We start from the raw sequence: 12,501 nt of genomic DNA on the forward strand, positions 1-12,501 counted from the left end.
CTGTCTATTGTAATGTTGTATATATTCTCTGGACTCATTTAAAAAAACTTAAAACGTTAAGCTGAAAACCTTTTATTTTTTAAACATAGAAACATAAAAAAAACTTAGACAAAATAAAGAATTACATTGAGATGCATAAAAAAAATTGTCATCATGATCCATATGCTGTCGCTGAGCATCTAACTGCTGGTTGCACCTACAAGTCTAGAAACAAACACACGAGTGCAAGGGAAAGCAATTATTCCAGTAAGAAGTGCTTTTTATGAGAAAGGAAAGGCTCCCACCAAGTCCTGGCATTCATCTGCTTTTGCAGCATGACACTCCTAATCCAATAAGCTCACTTACAAAAGGGACAGTGTTTGACAACAGTGAACCTATCAAACTAGAATGCCTCACAAAAGAGGCAACACATGCTTCAGTAATGCACTCAATGTACAGTATGTCCACTTTTGGCCTCTCTTTTGGTTCACCAGCCAGCATACACAGGCTCTGCATCACAGGGGATTCCATAATAGCGACCTTGAGGCCTCTCTTTGCGTAATAGCGGCGCACGGGACGCACTCAGCTCCCCATCTGTGTCTCTCATTTTGCGTAGGACCATTATAATTATGAAGAGTAGAGCCACTAAAAGAAAAATAAGATCCAATTAAAATTCTCTAAAGGGCTTGATGCTGAAAGTTGAGCTTTAATAAAATATGCCATTTCGTTACTTTCAGAGTGACCACTTACCCCCTCCTCCGATTACTAGTAAAGCAATGGTGACTGGGGCCAGTTCACATGTGTCCCCCGATTTGCGAAAGAACGTCTCCATGCAGTAGCCTGGAGCTGAGCTGCCCTGTGGACAGAAGGCATCGCTCGGACAATGGATGGGGTTCACGTCTGGACTCTGGAAACATAAAGCCTGGAGTAAACCTTTTAAATCATAGATATCATCAGCAACACTTGCACAATCGAAATCCAATGCAAATGTTGCCTTCACAGAAGTAGAAGTATTTATTTAATTGTCTGGTCAAGCGGTGGTTGCATCTTGAACTGGTTGCCAGTCAATCCAAAATTTCTGCTTGTCAACCCTTATGTATTTGTAGTTCAAGTGGTCCTAAAATTGTGGTCTGTCTATGCATAGTCTATAATTTTGTGGTGAGTCCAAAGGGAGAATGAGAAGTACTGACTGGACAGTAATGGTCTTCTGGGCAGACATCGCAGTTCTCTTGGCCCCAGTGGATTTGGAAGGAGCCACTGCTGCAGATCTGACACATTGTCTGATGAGGAGCCTTATGCATCCCTGTCCAAAATCCAAAAATAACGTCAACTATTAAAGCTTCCGACCGTTGCAGTTCTTATACAGAAGACTCAACCGAACCTGGCCGACATGGAGTGCAATCTTTTGCTGCAGACTGCAATGCCTCTGACCCACCGGGACACGTCTGGCATTGGGAGCAACCAGAGGAGCTATTAGAGAAAAAAAATATATTTTGACAGGAGTTTGAGTAACTAACAGTTGACAACATTGAGCTGTGAATAGAACTCAAGCCATCTTTTCACGATTCCCATAGGTTACACCACACTGGCAACATGTGATGCTCAAATTGATTGATAATGATAGCGAATCTTCACACCGGTTATAAATGTCTTGCATAGCAGAGGCTTTGAGGGACTTACTTGCAAAAACTCCCTCTTGAACATGGTGCACACGATGTGGAACTGTGCAGTGAGGAGAAGAAACCTAAAAGCAGCACAGTCATGGACCAAGGAAGACATACTTGCAAAATACGACATATCTAGCAACAATTTGGGGTTGATTCAAATGTGTATAGCTATTTAATAGTTCTGTCGCGATTGTTATTTTTGTTCTAGAAACCCACCTGGGGAGCAACTTGCACAACTGTCTGCACCAGTGTTGTTGTTGAAGGTTCCAGCGGGACACGGTACACACAGTGGACTCCCAGTAAAACTGTCAAAAAATTAATAAGATTAGAATTTTGGGTGGAGGGATCAACCCGGTCAAAGATTCCAGAGTGTGCTGTGCTACTCCCAGTAAAAAGAAAATCTGCATGTCGTTTATAAAAGAGATTTCACTCCTACTTACTAGTACACCAACTTGCAAGTTTCGAAATCATCCTGTTCAATTATAAGTGAGTTTCTGATAATCAGTGAAGTGAATTTCAAGTATTTTTGCCTTAGCATTCCTCCCAACGCTAGTCGTCGATGATCTTACTTTGTGTAGAAGCCTCGACTACATGGCAGGCACTGCTGTTGTCCAGCCAGTGGCTGGTAAAAGCCTACAGTGCATGGTTGACAGGCTCCAGGAAATAGACATAGCCCAGGCTCAGAGCAGCATGCACACAGGAGGGTGCCTAAAAATAAAAAGTCAAATATCAACTCTGCTCCCAAAAATTGTCGATCCGCTATACTGACCGTTGTCGTACTGCGATCCGGGAGCACAGGGCTCACAGTTGGAAATGTTGAATGTGGAGCAACTGGGGGTGGTGCTGCTGACTGGAGCGGAAGTTGGCAACAGAGTAGTGGCATTTTCTACCAGAGTAGTGGCAGCGGGAGTGGGTGTGGTTTGACTCATCACCATGCCTGCAACACAAATAAATATATTTGGAGGGTGACTTTGAGTGTGCAGGAGGTTGACTCAGTACTGTGACGCAGCCAATCCACTAAATCGAAACTCTCAACATTTGTTTTCATTGCAGGCCAAATCACTGCACAGTCACCTGTTTATAAAATACGACCGTAAATATATAACTAAAACTTATTTCCAGTTTAAGGCTGAATATATGCCGGAAAGTAGAACCAGTAGGTATAAGCGCATCAGCGAGACAAGAGAGCACATTGTGTGGGTAATCACATTAGCCATGTGCTTGAGTGGAAACCATCTTCCTCAAGAAAAGCAGTTATTCAGAGAGGAAGGATCATGTGATTTGGAGCCAGAATTGGACTGGCAACAATTCTCCAAATATGAATCGAGATTCATAAATAATAGGAGGAAATGAGGCAAATCGAAATAACACAAGGATTTCACTTTTCATTGTTTGTTCCTCTTTGTTAACAATGTAAAGCATTACAACGTTTCTAGTTTAGTAATTTAGAAAGCAAGAACTTCAACTAAATCAGTAATATGGAAAATAGAGGCCATGCAGATGAATAGGAACACAAATATGGTTTTTAAACACGCTGGACATGTTTGTTGTAATTCTTACATAGACAAAAATACTCACCAATGAAGCAAAAGGCAGAGATCAGGGGCAAAGGTGCCCAAGGGTCCATCCTCCTCTTGGTCCGTAACTCTTCTCCTCTTCAAAATTCATCTACAGCATCATCTGGTTCTTGACAAATCACTGACAACTTGTTTTTTTTTCCCTCTAGCGAAACTCACTTGAAGTGGGACTGGACTTCTCATTGGCGTCATTTGACAAAATACAAATCATGTGATTTTGCTTTAGAAGGGGAAAAAAAGGGGGAGGGAAACTGGTTGAATTGGGTTTTTACGCAAGGCTTCCAGCAGGAGTGCTAATGTGGAAGGTAAATCCATTCGAGGTGCATTCACCACGTCTTTTTTTCCCAGCAGTTTGAAGAGAGTTTAAGATCTCACTGACCCATTTTTTTTCTGTATGGGAAAATGATGCATAAATTATGATGAAAGAGGCGATGACAAACTTTCTGTATATATGGTTAAACAATTTTGATACGTAACTTATTTTTCAGTACTACTGGAAAATAATTTTAAAAACTCATTTACAGTATTTTAAATATGCACTGGAGATTCAAATATTAAATTTTTATTTAGTTATATATTATTTATTATATTATTATTATACGTTTTATTTGTATTTTTTTCTGAATGAAGCCTACAACTGTAAAAAAAAATATTATATAAATATAAAATTTCTGTAGATATTTGCTTTCCAAAAAGTATTTTGCTGTGTTTAAACAATGTTTATTATTGGTGTTGTAATGCAAATACAGTGCAATAATAAACAACACACACTGTTAACTCAATGTCTCAGTTGAACGGTCGCAAACATGACCAATATTGTCTCATATTATCTTTCAAGTGGCTTCATATAACTTGCCAGTGTGGTAAGAGTCTCCACAAATAAAATGGAATTCATTTGAATATATTTCTTGAGGGAGCTCCTCCTCTTTGAGAAATAATATGCGAGTCTTTCCTATCGATGTAGTTTTCTAAGCATTGCTCCAAATCCTCCCAGTTGATTTTTTTCAATCCATCCTGTGAAAACATAAAGTCATTATTTGCTATGACCATGACAACCTTAACACAAACACTAAACAAAGACAACAAGTCATTTATTGTTGTGGATTTCACACTCACTTTGCCATGGGTCTTTATGGTTCCATCGGGGTGTGTCGCTGAATGCTTGGATGTCTTGGCTGTGTTACTTTCATTTTTCTTCAGTTTTTGACACTCCTTCTTCACCTCTTCAATCTTCTTTTGCAGAGCCAAGACCTTTTTGTTCTGCACTACGGTCTTCTGCAATTCCATCTTGGATTTCTTCTCCTCCTCTTTCCTACAACACACCAAATATGGGTTTTCGTAAAGAAGTCATTTTTACTCGACTGCAGATCCATCCATCCATCCATCCATCCATCCATCCATCCATCCATCCATCCATCCATCCATCCATCCATCCATCCATCCATCCATCCATCCATCCATCCATCCATCCATCCATCCATCCATCCATCCATCCATCCATCCATCCATCCATCCATCCATCCATCATGACTTTTTGCTGACCTGAGCATGGTGGCCATCGCCATGGCTCGACTGTGTAGGTTGATGTTCTCCATGTCCCCCAACAGCAGCTTCTTCTTTTTATGCTTCTCCTTCTGGATGAGGGCTCGTTTCTTCTTCTGCTCAATCGCCTCTGCTTCCTTCATGAGGAACAGACGCTCCTTCAACTCAGCGTGGGACATCTCCACCAGCAGCTCGTGACCTGCAATCTGACGGAAAATAGGGAAATGGTGACGTGTTAGCTCAAATCAATCTTCCCTTTGACTCACCTCTGTACGATCAAACATGTTGCATCGGATGTTGGGGAAACATTCCATGGTGTGGATTTCACTGATGAGTTCCAACTTCTGGGTAAGCTCTAACTTGGCCGCCTCTTGTGCTTGCCGAACAATCTCTTGATTGTACACTGCAAAGTCTTTGACTACAATTTTGAAATGAGATGGAGCCATTAAAATCAGATATGAGGAACGAATGAAGTGACGTGAAGATGCGTACCGGCGCTCTGCTTGGCTTTCTTCACCCTCTCTGTAGCTTTTTGGGTGTTGCTGTGACTCTCTGTCACTTGTTGCACTAATACTTTCTTTTCTTTTTCTTCCTCCAACTTTTCCTGGGCTTTTTGTTCAGTCCGCTTAACTGTCTGCAATGTAGCAAAAAAAAAAAAAAAAAAACGTTCATCAGCATTTGGAGGTCTGTGTTTCTTTTATTGTTCTTTTACAAGTTGTTTACCTCTTCTCGTATGATCCGCGCGGCCTTCTTGTTACGTTCTACTTTTTGTGCACGAGCCAAAACGGTTTCCCAATGACTCAGAATAACATTGGCGTGCCTCTGCTCAATCTTTGCCAAAAAATCCTGATGGTCTTTCATGAGCATTTCCTTCTCCTTCTGTAGAAAAACTGAAGGCTCGTTTCCTCCTTCCACCAGATTCTCTATTCTATACAAATCGGGAGAAAAATTAGCATTATTGATAATATAAATTGCATTTAGGTTATGTATTGATAAAGTCACCTCTGCAGCTTGTCCTCCACTTGGCGGTCATGAAGTACCCGCCGCCTCAGCATGGCTGCTGTATTGAGTTTGAAAGGAAGGACATCCTGAGAACCAAATAAAAAAGAAAAAAATAGGTCAAATTGCTGAATAACTATTAAGAATAATAAGCAACTTCTCACCTTAACTATGGGAGGAGGTGCCTTAGCATTAAATGCTTCCAACCGCATTTTTGATTCCATATCTTCTCTTAACTGGTACATCAGTCGCTGTGTTCAGAATGAACATATTGAAAATTAACAATATGACAAATGAATAATATTAATATCTATTTTGTATTTTGAGTCCACACCTGTGTGCAATCAGTTCTTCTTGGTCTGGCAAATCCAAACTCTCTCGAATTAACCTCATACAGCAGCTCCTTCAGCCACCAACAGAAAGAATGAATGAATCAATACCTTTCGTATCGATTATTTTGACATTTTCAATTGTTATACCTCAGATATTTCATGGTTCCTTTGTTTTATTTCTTCTATGAGCTGGGACAATCTTGGAGTCCTGTATGTGCTGCCAGGTATCTGCACACATTACAGTAATGCAACATCCATCACAAACTATCATTGTGAAGAACAGTAAAAAAAAAAAAAAAAGTTCTATACAAAACAAATGCATTAAATACGTTAAATTGTATTAATAACTACAAATGGGGTTGACTTGTTTGTATTTATCCGGTGGAGGGCTGAGTTCAAGCTGACGTGGAAATGATGGTTTATGTTTGTAAAAGGAGAACTCCATCGGGTCAGTAGTTTTGGGTGGAGCTTTGCGTAAGCGCATTCCTCCAGACACTTTGGCAGCAAGCTTCTCCATAAGTGGTTCAATCTCTGAGCGCTTCCTACAGAACAAAAGTTATTCACAGCTTCACATTTCATGCCTTGAAAGTTTTCGCCGATTCCTTTTTATCACCTGAGCAAGGGGTCAATCCAGTGGTCCTTCACATATGCAACATCATAGACACGATTCCACTCATCTTGTATCCAAGTTGTGAGGTTCATGAAGAAGAACCTCAGGAACTAAAATCAAGCACATTCTAATAATAGCTTACTGTGCACGTGATGCTATTAACAGATTTTAATGGAATACTCTTCTTACATTGTGCATGCTTTTAATGTCCAGAGATTTGACAATATTGCCGAAAGCCTTTAGCCCAAGGTCATCAAAATGGAATATGGTGAGGTAACAGATGACTAAAAAAAAGAGAACATTAATACATCAGTTTTTGACATTTAAAATGACAACAAATGTAGCAGTTTACACTTACCAACAAAATGGTTGTGATAACGTTTGGATATAAGTTTGCCACCCTGGCCAACGAAAGGATTGATGACAATGTCCAGTAACTTCTTGTACTCGATGCATCCAGAGACGAGATCAAGAATGAACTTCATAGACTCAGGTTCCATGTCCTACAAAATTTATCCAGTAGTATTGATAAAGTTCCAATAATGAAGATGTGTAATTAACTTGATTACTTGATCACATTTTATTTACCTGCAGCTCCTTTGCTGCATCTTCTATAAAATCATCCAAACTTTCTCTCCCTGCAGTGAATTTGTCCAGGAGGAAAATTGCCTCCTTCACAAGTTCTCCATAGCTTTGCTCCATTTTACACAATTCGTCCAACATCAACACAAATTTGTGAAATCATCTAAAGTTGGAATAGGAAACAATGTCAGCACATACGGTTGATATGAGACACGTAACGGCGGACGGAACGTCATGAGACGTCGAAGCATCAAATATCCGATACAATAAAATTTGCTGGTCATATTACGTATTAATTGTGACGTATTCGAAAAACTTTTGCGTTGGGTTCGTGTTCAATGGGAAATTTGTCTACTCGCCATCCATAATGTGCGAAGAGGCGCGGCACTCTGCATAATTAGAGTAGGGATCGTTTCTAAGTGTTTGTCAATTTGAAAACTCTTCATTTTTGCTATTTTCATTTTTGTTTATTATGATCGCACTCGACGACATCATGCGGTGACAGCATCGCGAATATGTGTCATGACAGGAGAAATTTAAACGTCACCAACTTTAAAAGTGTCGAATCGAGTTAGGTTGATGTAGTAAAGATGATCAATAAAATCTGTTTACAGACGTATTGGGATCACGTGCTGCGCGCAAAGTCGCAAATTCGGGATCACCGAATAGGTAAGAACTTCAATACCTAAGACAAAGGTTTACTTTTTTGGACATTTTCAGCACAATATATAAATTGTATATATTTGTATTGATGGCTATAATACGAGGGACGGCGCCGGGATTTTTATATATTATATAAATTATGTATTTTTATATTATTATGTTTTTATTATTATACAATTTTTAATAGATAAGAACTTCAATACCTAAGACAAAGGTTTAATTTCTTGGACATTTTCAGCACAATATATAAATTGTATATATTTGTATTGATAGCTATAATAGGAGGGACGACGCCGGGATTTTTATATATTATATAAATTATATATTTTTATATTATTATATGTTTATATATTTTTATATTATTATATGTTTTGAATCATTATACAATTTTTACCAAGTTTTTCTGGGATTCCCAACCGGCAAATGTATTGTTTTTGTAGCGATTTCTTCCGCCCACTAGAGGGCACTAAATATTAGTTATGGTTGATGACCCTTTCCAGTAGTATTTTTTTTCCCAGGTAATGTCTTCTCCTGACCAACTTTACCCCTGTGAGTGGTCCCATTTTATTTATTATTAGTTGTGTGTGTGTGGCCAGTGTTATCTGCACATTAGGTTTATTATGGTAATTTGGTATTATGGAGACTTAGACTTTGTATGTTTACAAATTCATTTATTTTGGGATTGTTTCCCTCTGAGATACAACTTGAGAGTCTTGCCTCTCGATATACTCTTCCAAACTCTGCTCCAACTGCTCCCAGTTGATCTTCTTCTTCAATCTAGCCTATTAAAACGAGGCACACAAATAGAGAAGATTGAGAAGGTTGTAGTTGGAACAAGGCAACGACAACTTACTGATTTGGATTTCATGCTCGCTTTGCTTTGGGTCTCTGTGTTTTCAATTACTGCTGCCTGCTTTGGTTTGGTCTTGTTTAGATTTTTCATCATTGTTTTATATTCTTGCTTTTTCTCTTCCAACTTTGTTTGTCGTGCCATGACTGTCTTCTCTCGAGTCTGCTGCTGTCTAAGCTCGGCTTCCCTTTCTTCTTCGGTCCTGTAACATAACAAAATTACACTTCACCTTTAATTATTTCCTCAAAATTAGTCATTTAGTGGGACGGAGGAGGGTCACATTCGGCTGACCTGAGAACAGAAGCCATTCCCATGACTTTATTATGCAAGTTAATATTGTCCATTTCCTCCAACAGTAGCTTCTGCTTTTTCTGTTTCTCCTCTAGGATGCAATCTCGTTTCTTCCGCACTTCATTCATGTCTGCGTCCTTCATGAAGTTCAGACGCTCCTTCAGCTCAGCGTGGGACATCTCGCCGAGCAGCTCATGACCTGCAGTCTAATAATACAAGAGGTGAACTGTAATACATAATCAACTTTTAATGACATGCATTCAACACTCACCTCTGTGTCATCAAATTTAAGCCTATTGACAGGACAATGTTCAATTGTGTGGAGTTCATTGACGATTTGAAACTTCCTGTCAAGCTCTGCTTGTGCTTCCTCTTGGGCTTGACGAAGGAGCGCTTGAGAATATTCTGAGATTTGCTTTACTGTTGTGAAGGAGTAAAATAGATTGTACTTGAATAGGAAACGCTGATTAATGCGCTTTGCGCTTTTTAGGAATGTGCTCACCGACACTTTGCTTGACCGTCTTCAAGTTCTCTTTTGCTTTTCGGGGGTTCTTTTTACAGCTTTCTGACAATTGTTGTACCAAGTCTCGCTTTTCGTTTACCTCTTGAATTCTTTTCTGTGCGTTTTTCAGTTTCATTTGAGACATCTGCGAGAAAACCATGAAAACAGACGGGCTGATATTAAAAGCATTGTGTGATCTCATATTTTGTGAGAGGTTAATAGATGTGCATCAACCTCTTCTTTTTTGAGCTGAGCAGCCTTCTTTTTAAGTTCTGTTGCTTTTGTGCGGTCTATAGCAATCTCAAGATGGTTGATTAGTGCATCCGCATGCTTCTGATCAATTATTGCGCTCCTTTCTTGATAGTCTTTGTCACGCATTTCTTTTTGCCACTGAAGAAAAGAAGAGGGCTCATATCCACCTCCTGCCAGATTCTCTATCCTGCAAAGAAAGAAAGAATTTTTTAATTACTTTTTCTCAGTCATATACTTCCCTTATGTATTGACTTGGAACTAATGAAATAGAAGTTTGTTCTAACTTTAAAGTTAAAAAAACTAGAAAGAGTATTTATTTTGATTTTAATATTAACAAATGCAATGCTTTGTTTTGTATTGCGTTTTATTTCTTAGTTTGCAACTGCATTTCTAAGTGATGTAGTGACAAATTAAATCATAATCAAGCTTTACCTCTGTATCTCTTCCTCCACTTTGCGGTCATATAGCGCCCTCTGTCGCAGGATTGTGGCACTGTTGAGTTTCACTGGCCATGTTTTCTAACAATTGTAGAGCATGTTAATAAATATACAGAATTTTTAACCACTAATGCTGCATTTCTCACCTTATTACTTGGAAAAGGCTGACTTTTAAAAGCTCTATTGAACTTGTGTTTTGAGTCCAGCTCTTCTTTCAGCTTGGCCATGGCTCTCTACATTACACATTTGAATGGTAGTAATGAATATTTTTTTTTCCACCCACTGCTGAAATCAGAAGCAAGTCCATACCTTTGTTTGTTCAGACTTTTGTGGTCTTGCACATTTAAATGCCGTCAAGTTAGCCTCATACAGAAGCTCCTTTAGTCATGAACAGAAATATGTCAACACAATTTGTGGCAAATAGAATATCATTTTGTGATAATAGCAAAATTACCTCTGTCATTTGTTGGTTCCTTTGCTTGAGCTCATCTAATACCTGAACCTCTTTGGGAATTGTGTACATGCTGTTTGGTACCTAGAAAAATCACAGAACTGGTAAACACATCACACACTTGCCATTGTGAAATTTAATAATGATTGTTATTATAAAAAATACAAAATAACATACTCACACTTCTTACTGGCATGTATTTTTCTGGCGCAGGGCAGATCTCAGGCTGAGGTCGAGATGGCGATTTACGATTACAAAAAGAGAATCCTATAGGCTTAGTGGTTTTGGATGGAGAATCCGGCTCATCAGCTACGAGCTTGTTTAGGAACATCTCAATCTTGGAGCGCTTCCTAGATGACAAAAGACTTCAAATAACTGCATTTTTTTTTTTTATGTGAAGTTTTCATTGACTGCTTGTAGCACCTTAGCAGTGGGTCAAGCCAGTGGTTCTTCACAAATTCAGACTCATAAATACAACTCAACTCTGTTCCTATCCAAGTGGTGAGGTTTCTAAAGAAGAAACTCAGGAACTACAAACACAGAACAATTTACAAAAAAACTCCACAACAAATTGGATCTTGCGGTGCAATTATATTCTTACCCTGTGCATGATTTCATTATTGTTCAGAGATGTAACAATGTTGCTAAAAGCCCGAAGTCCAATGTCATCAAGGTGGAATAGACTGAGATAACAAATCACTGAAAGGAATATAAATACAACATATTGCAAATGTCTATTTAATTTTTTATGTTAAACTCAAATGACTAGTTGGTTTAACTTACCAACAAACTGGCTGCGAAAATAATTCGATAAGTATTTCCCATCACGGTTATAGAAGGAATTGATAATTATGTCCAGTATCTTCTTTTGCTCAATACATCCCGAAACAGTAAGGAGCACAAACTCCTGACGCTGAAGTTCCATGTCCTGGAAAACATTTACAGTAAAGGTTTTTGGACTGAAATTTAACATGATCATATTGGCTTGCCTCCAGATCTTTTGAAGCATCTTCAATATAGTCGTCCAGATCCTTTTTGCTAGCTGGGAACTGGTCAATCAGGACAACGGCCTTCTTGACAAGTGATCCATAGCTTTTTGCCATTTTACGCCCAACACAAAGAGCTGGAAAAAAATACGAGTGAGAAGTTCAATTAAACACAAAGTCAAACTATATTTAAATGTAATACACGCGTGCCTTAAAAAATAAAACAAAAAAGACAAGGATTTGAACGCCGTTAGTGTTCTTGATTTCCTTGTTGTCGTGGTGACGGGTTGCGTAGCGACTATAATGTAAACAGATGAACCTTAAAACACGTGTATGGCAATTCTTTATCTTACAGACGATTTAAAATGTTTGTGTTTTCACAGTATTATCCTTTCCCAAGTTTAACACATCGGATTTTGGATTAGCAAAGCTGTCAATATTTTGATCCTTTGTCCACGGTCATAACAATAATTACGTCATGTTTCATGACGTAAAGCCCTGTGCTGCCTTCCATTACCATTGGAATTTACAATGCCAAAATTAACCTCAAACATGCCATTTCGCCCTGTTTAAACAAAGGAATTTATATGCAGGAGATAAGCCCCAATTTTATTTTCAGGAATACGAGGTGACTTGACTTTACTGGGCTTTTAGGAGAGCAAAGCAGATTATTCAAAACGAGTTTTGACCACAGAGTCTCACAATATATCGTGTGTCTAGCTAAATCTGGTTAAACTAATCTGATTTTCCTTGATCTTACACTGTACACAAAAGCATTTTC

The 12,501-nt window shown here is 38.7% G+C and overlaps 2 protein-coding genes across 2 annotated transcripts; both read right to left on the reverse strand.

Moving 5' to 3' along the window:
- Positions 1-56: 56 nt before the first annotated feature.
- On the reverse strand, positions 57-3,410 carry si:dkey-21a6.5 (multiple epidermal growth factor-like domains protein 11). Its single transcript, XM_049741226.2, has 9 exons — positions 3,225-3,410; positions 2,416-2,583; positions 2,216-2,354; positions 1,863-1,951; positions 1,660-1,723; positions 1,361-1,449; positions 1,170-1,282; positions 730-886; positions 57-624 (listed from the first exon to the last, which is right to left on the reverse strand). The coding sequence occupies exons 1-9, from the start codon at positions 3,271-3,273 to the stop codon at positions 467-469; spliced, it is 1,026 nt and encodes a 341-aa protein (XP_049597183.1). The 5' UTR covers positions 3,274-3,410; the 3' UTR covers positions 57-466.
- A 521-nt stretch (positions 3,411-3,931) lies between these two features.
- cfap99 (cilia and flagella associated protein 99) lies at positions 3,932-12,186 on the reverse strand. The gene is made up of 30 exons (XM_068653014.1): positions 11,724-12,186; positions 11,518-11,662; positions 11,336-11,433; positions 11,158-11,264; positions 10,916-11,084; positions 10,738-10,818; positions 10,593-10,661; positions 10,430-10,516; positions 10,279-10,364; positions 9,829-10,033; positions 9,595-9,739; positions 9,364-9,512; positions 9,093-9,298; positions 8,805-9,003; positions 8,656-8,733; positions 7,295-7,438; positions 7,065-7,209; positions 6,896-6,990; positions 6,710-6,816; positions 6,461-6,638; positions 6,244-6,324; positions 6,099-6,167; positions 5,929-6,015; positions 5,768-5,853; positions 5,489-5,693; positions 5,258-5,399; positions 5,032-5,183; positions 4,766-4,971; positions 4,340-4,535; positions 3,932-4,237 (listed from the first exon to the last, which is right to left on the reverse strand). Exons 1-30 carry the CDS (start codon positions 11,835-11,837, stop codon positions 4,115-4,117), a joined length of 3,954 nt encoding a protein of 1,317 aa, XP_068509115.1. The 5' UTR covers positions 11,838-12,186; the 3' UTR covers positions 3,932-4,114.
- Positions 12,187-12,501: the final 315 nt, after the last annotated feature.

Source organism: Syngnathus scovelli, chromosome 14, assembly GCF_024217435.2.
Source record: "Syngnathus scovelli strain Florida chromosome 14, RoL_Ssco_1.2, whole genome shotgun sequence".
Taxonomy (NCBI): domain Eukaryota; kingdom Metazoa; phylum Chordata; class Actinopteri; order Syngnathiformes; family Syngnathidae; genus Syngnathus; species Syngnathus scovelli.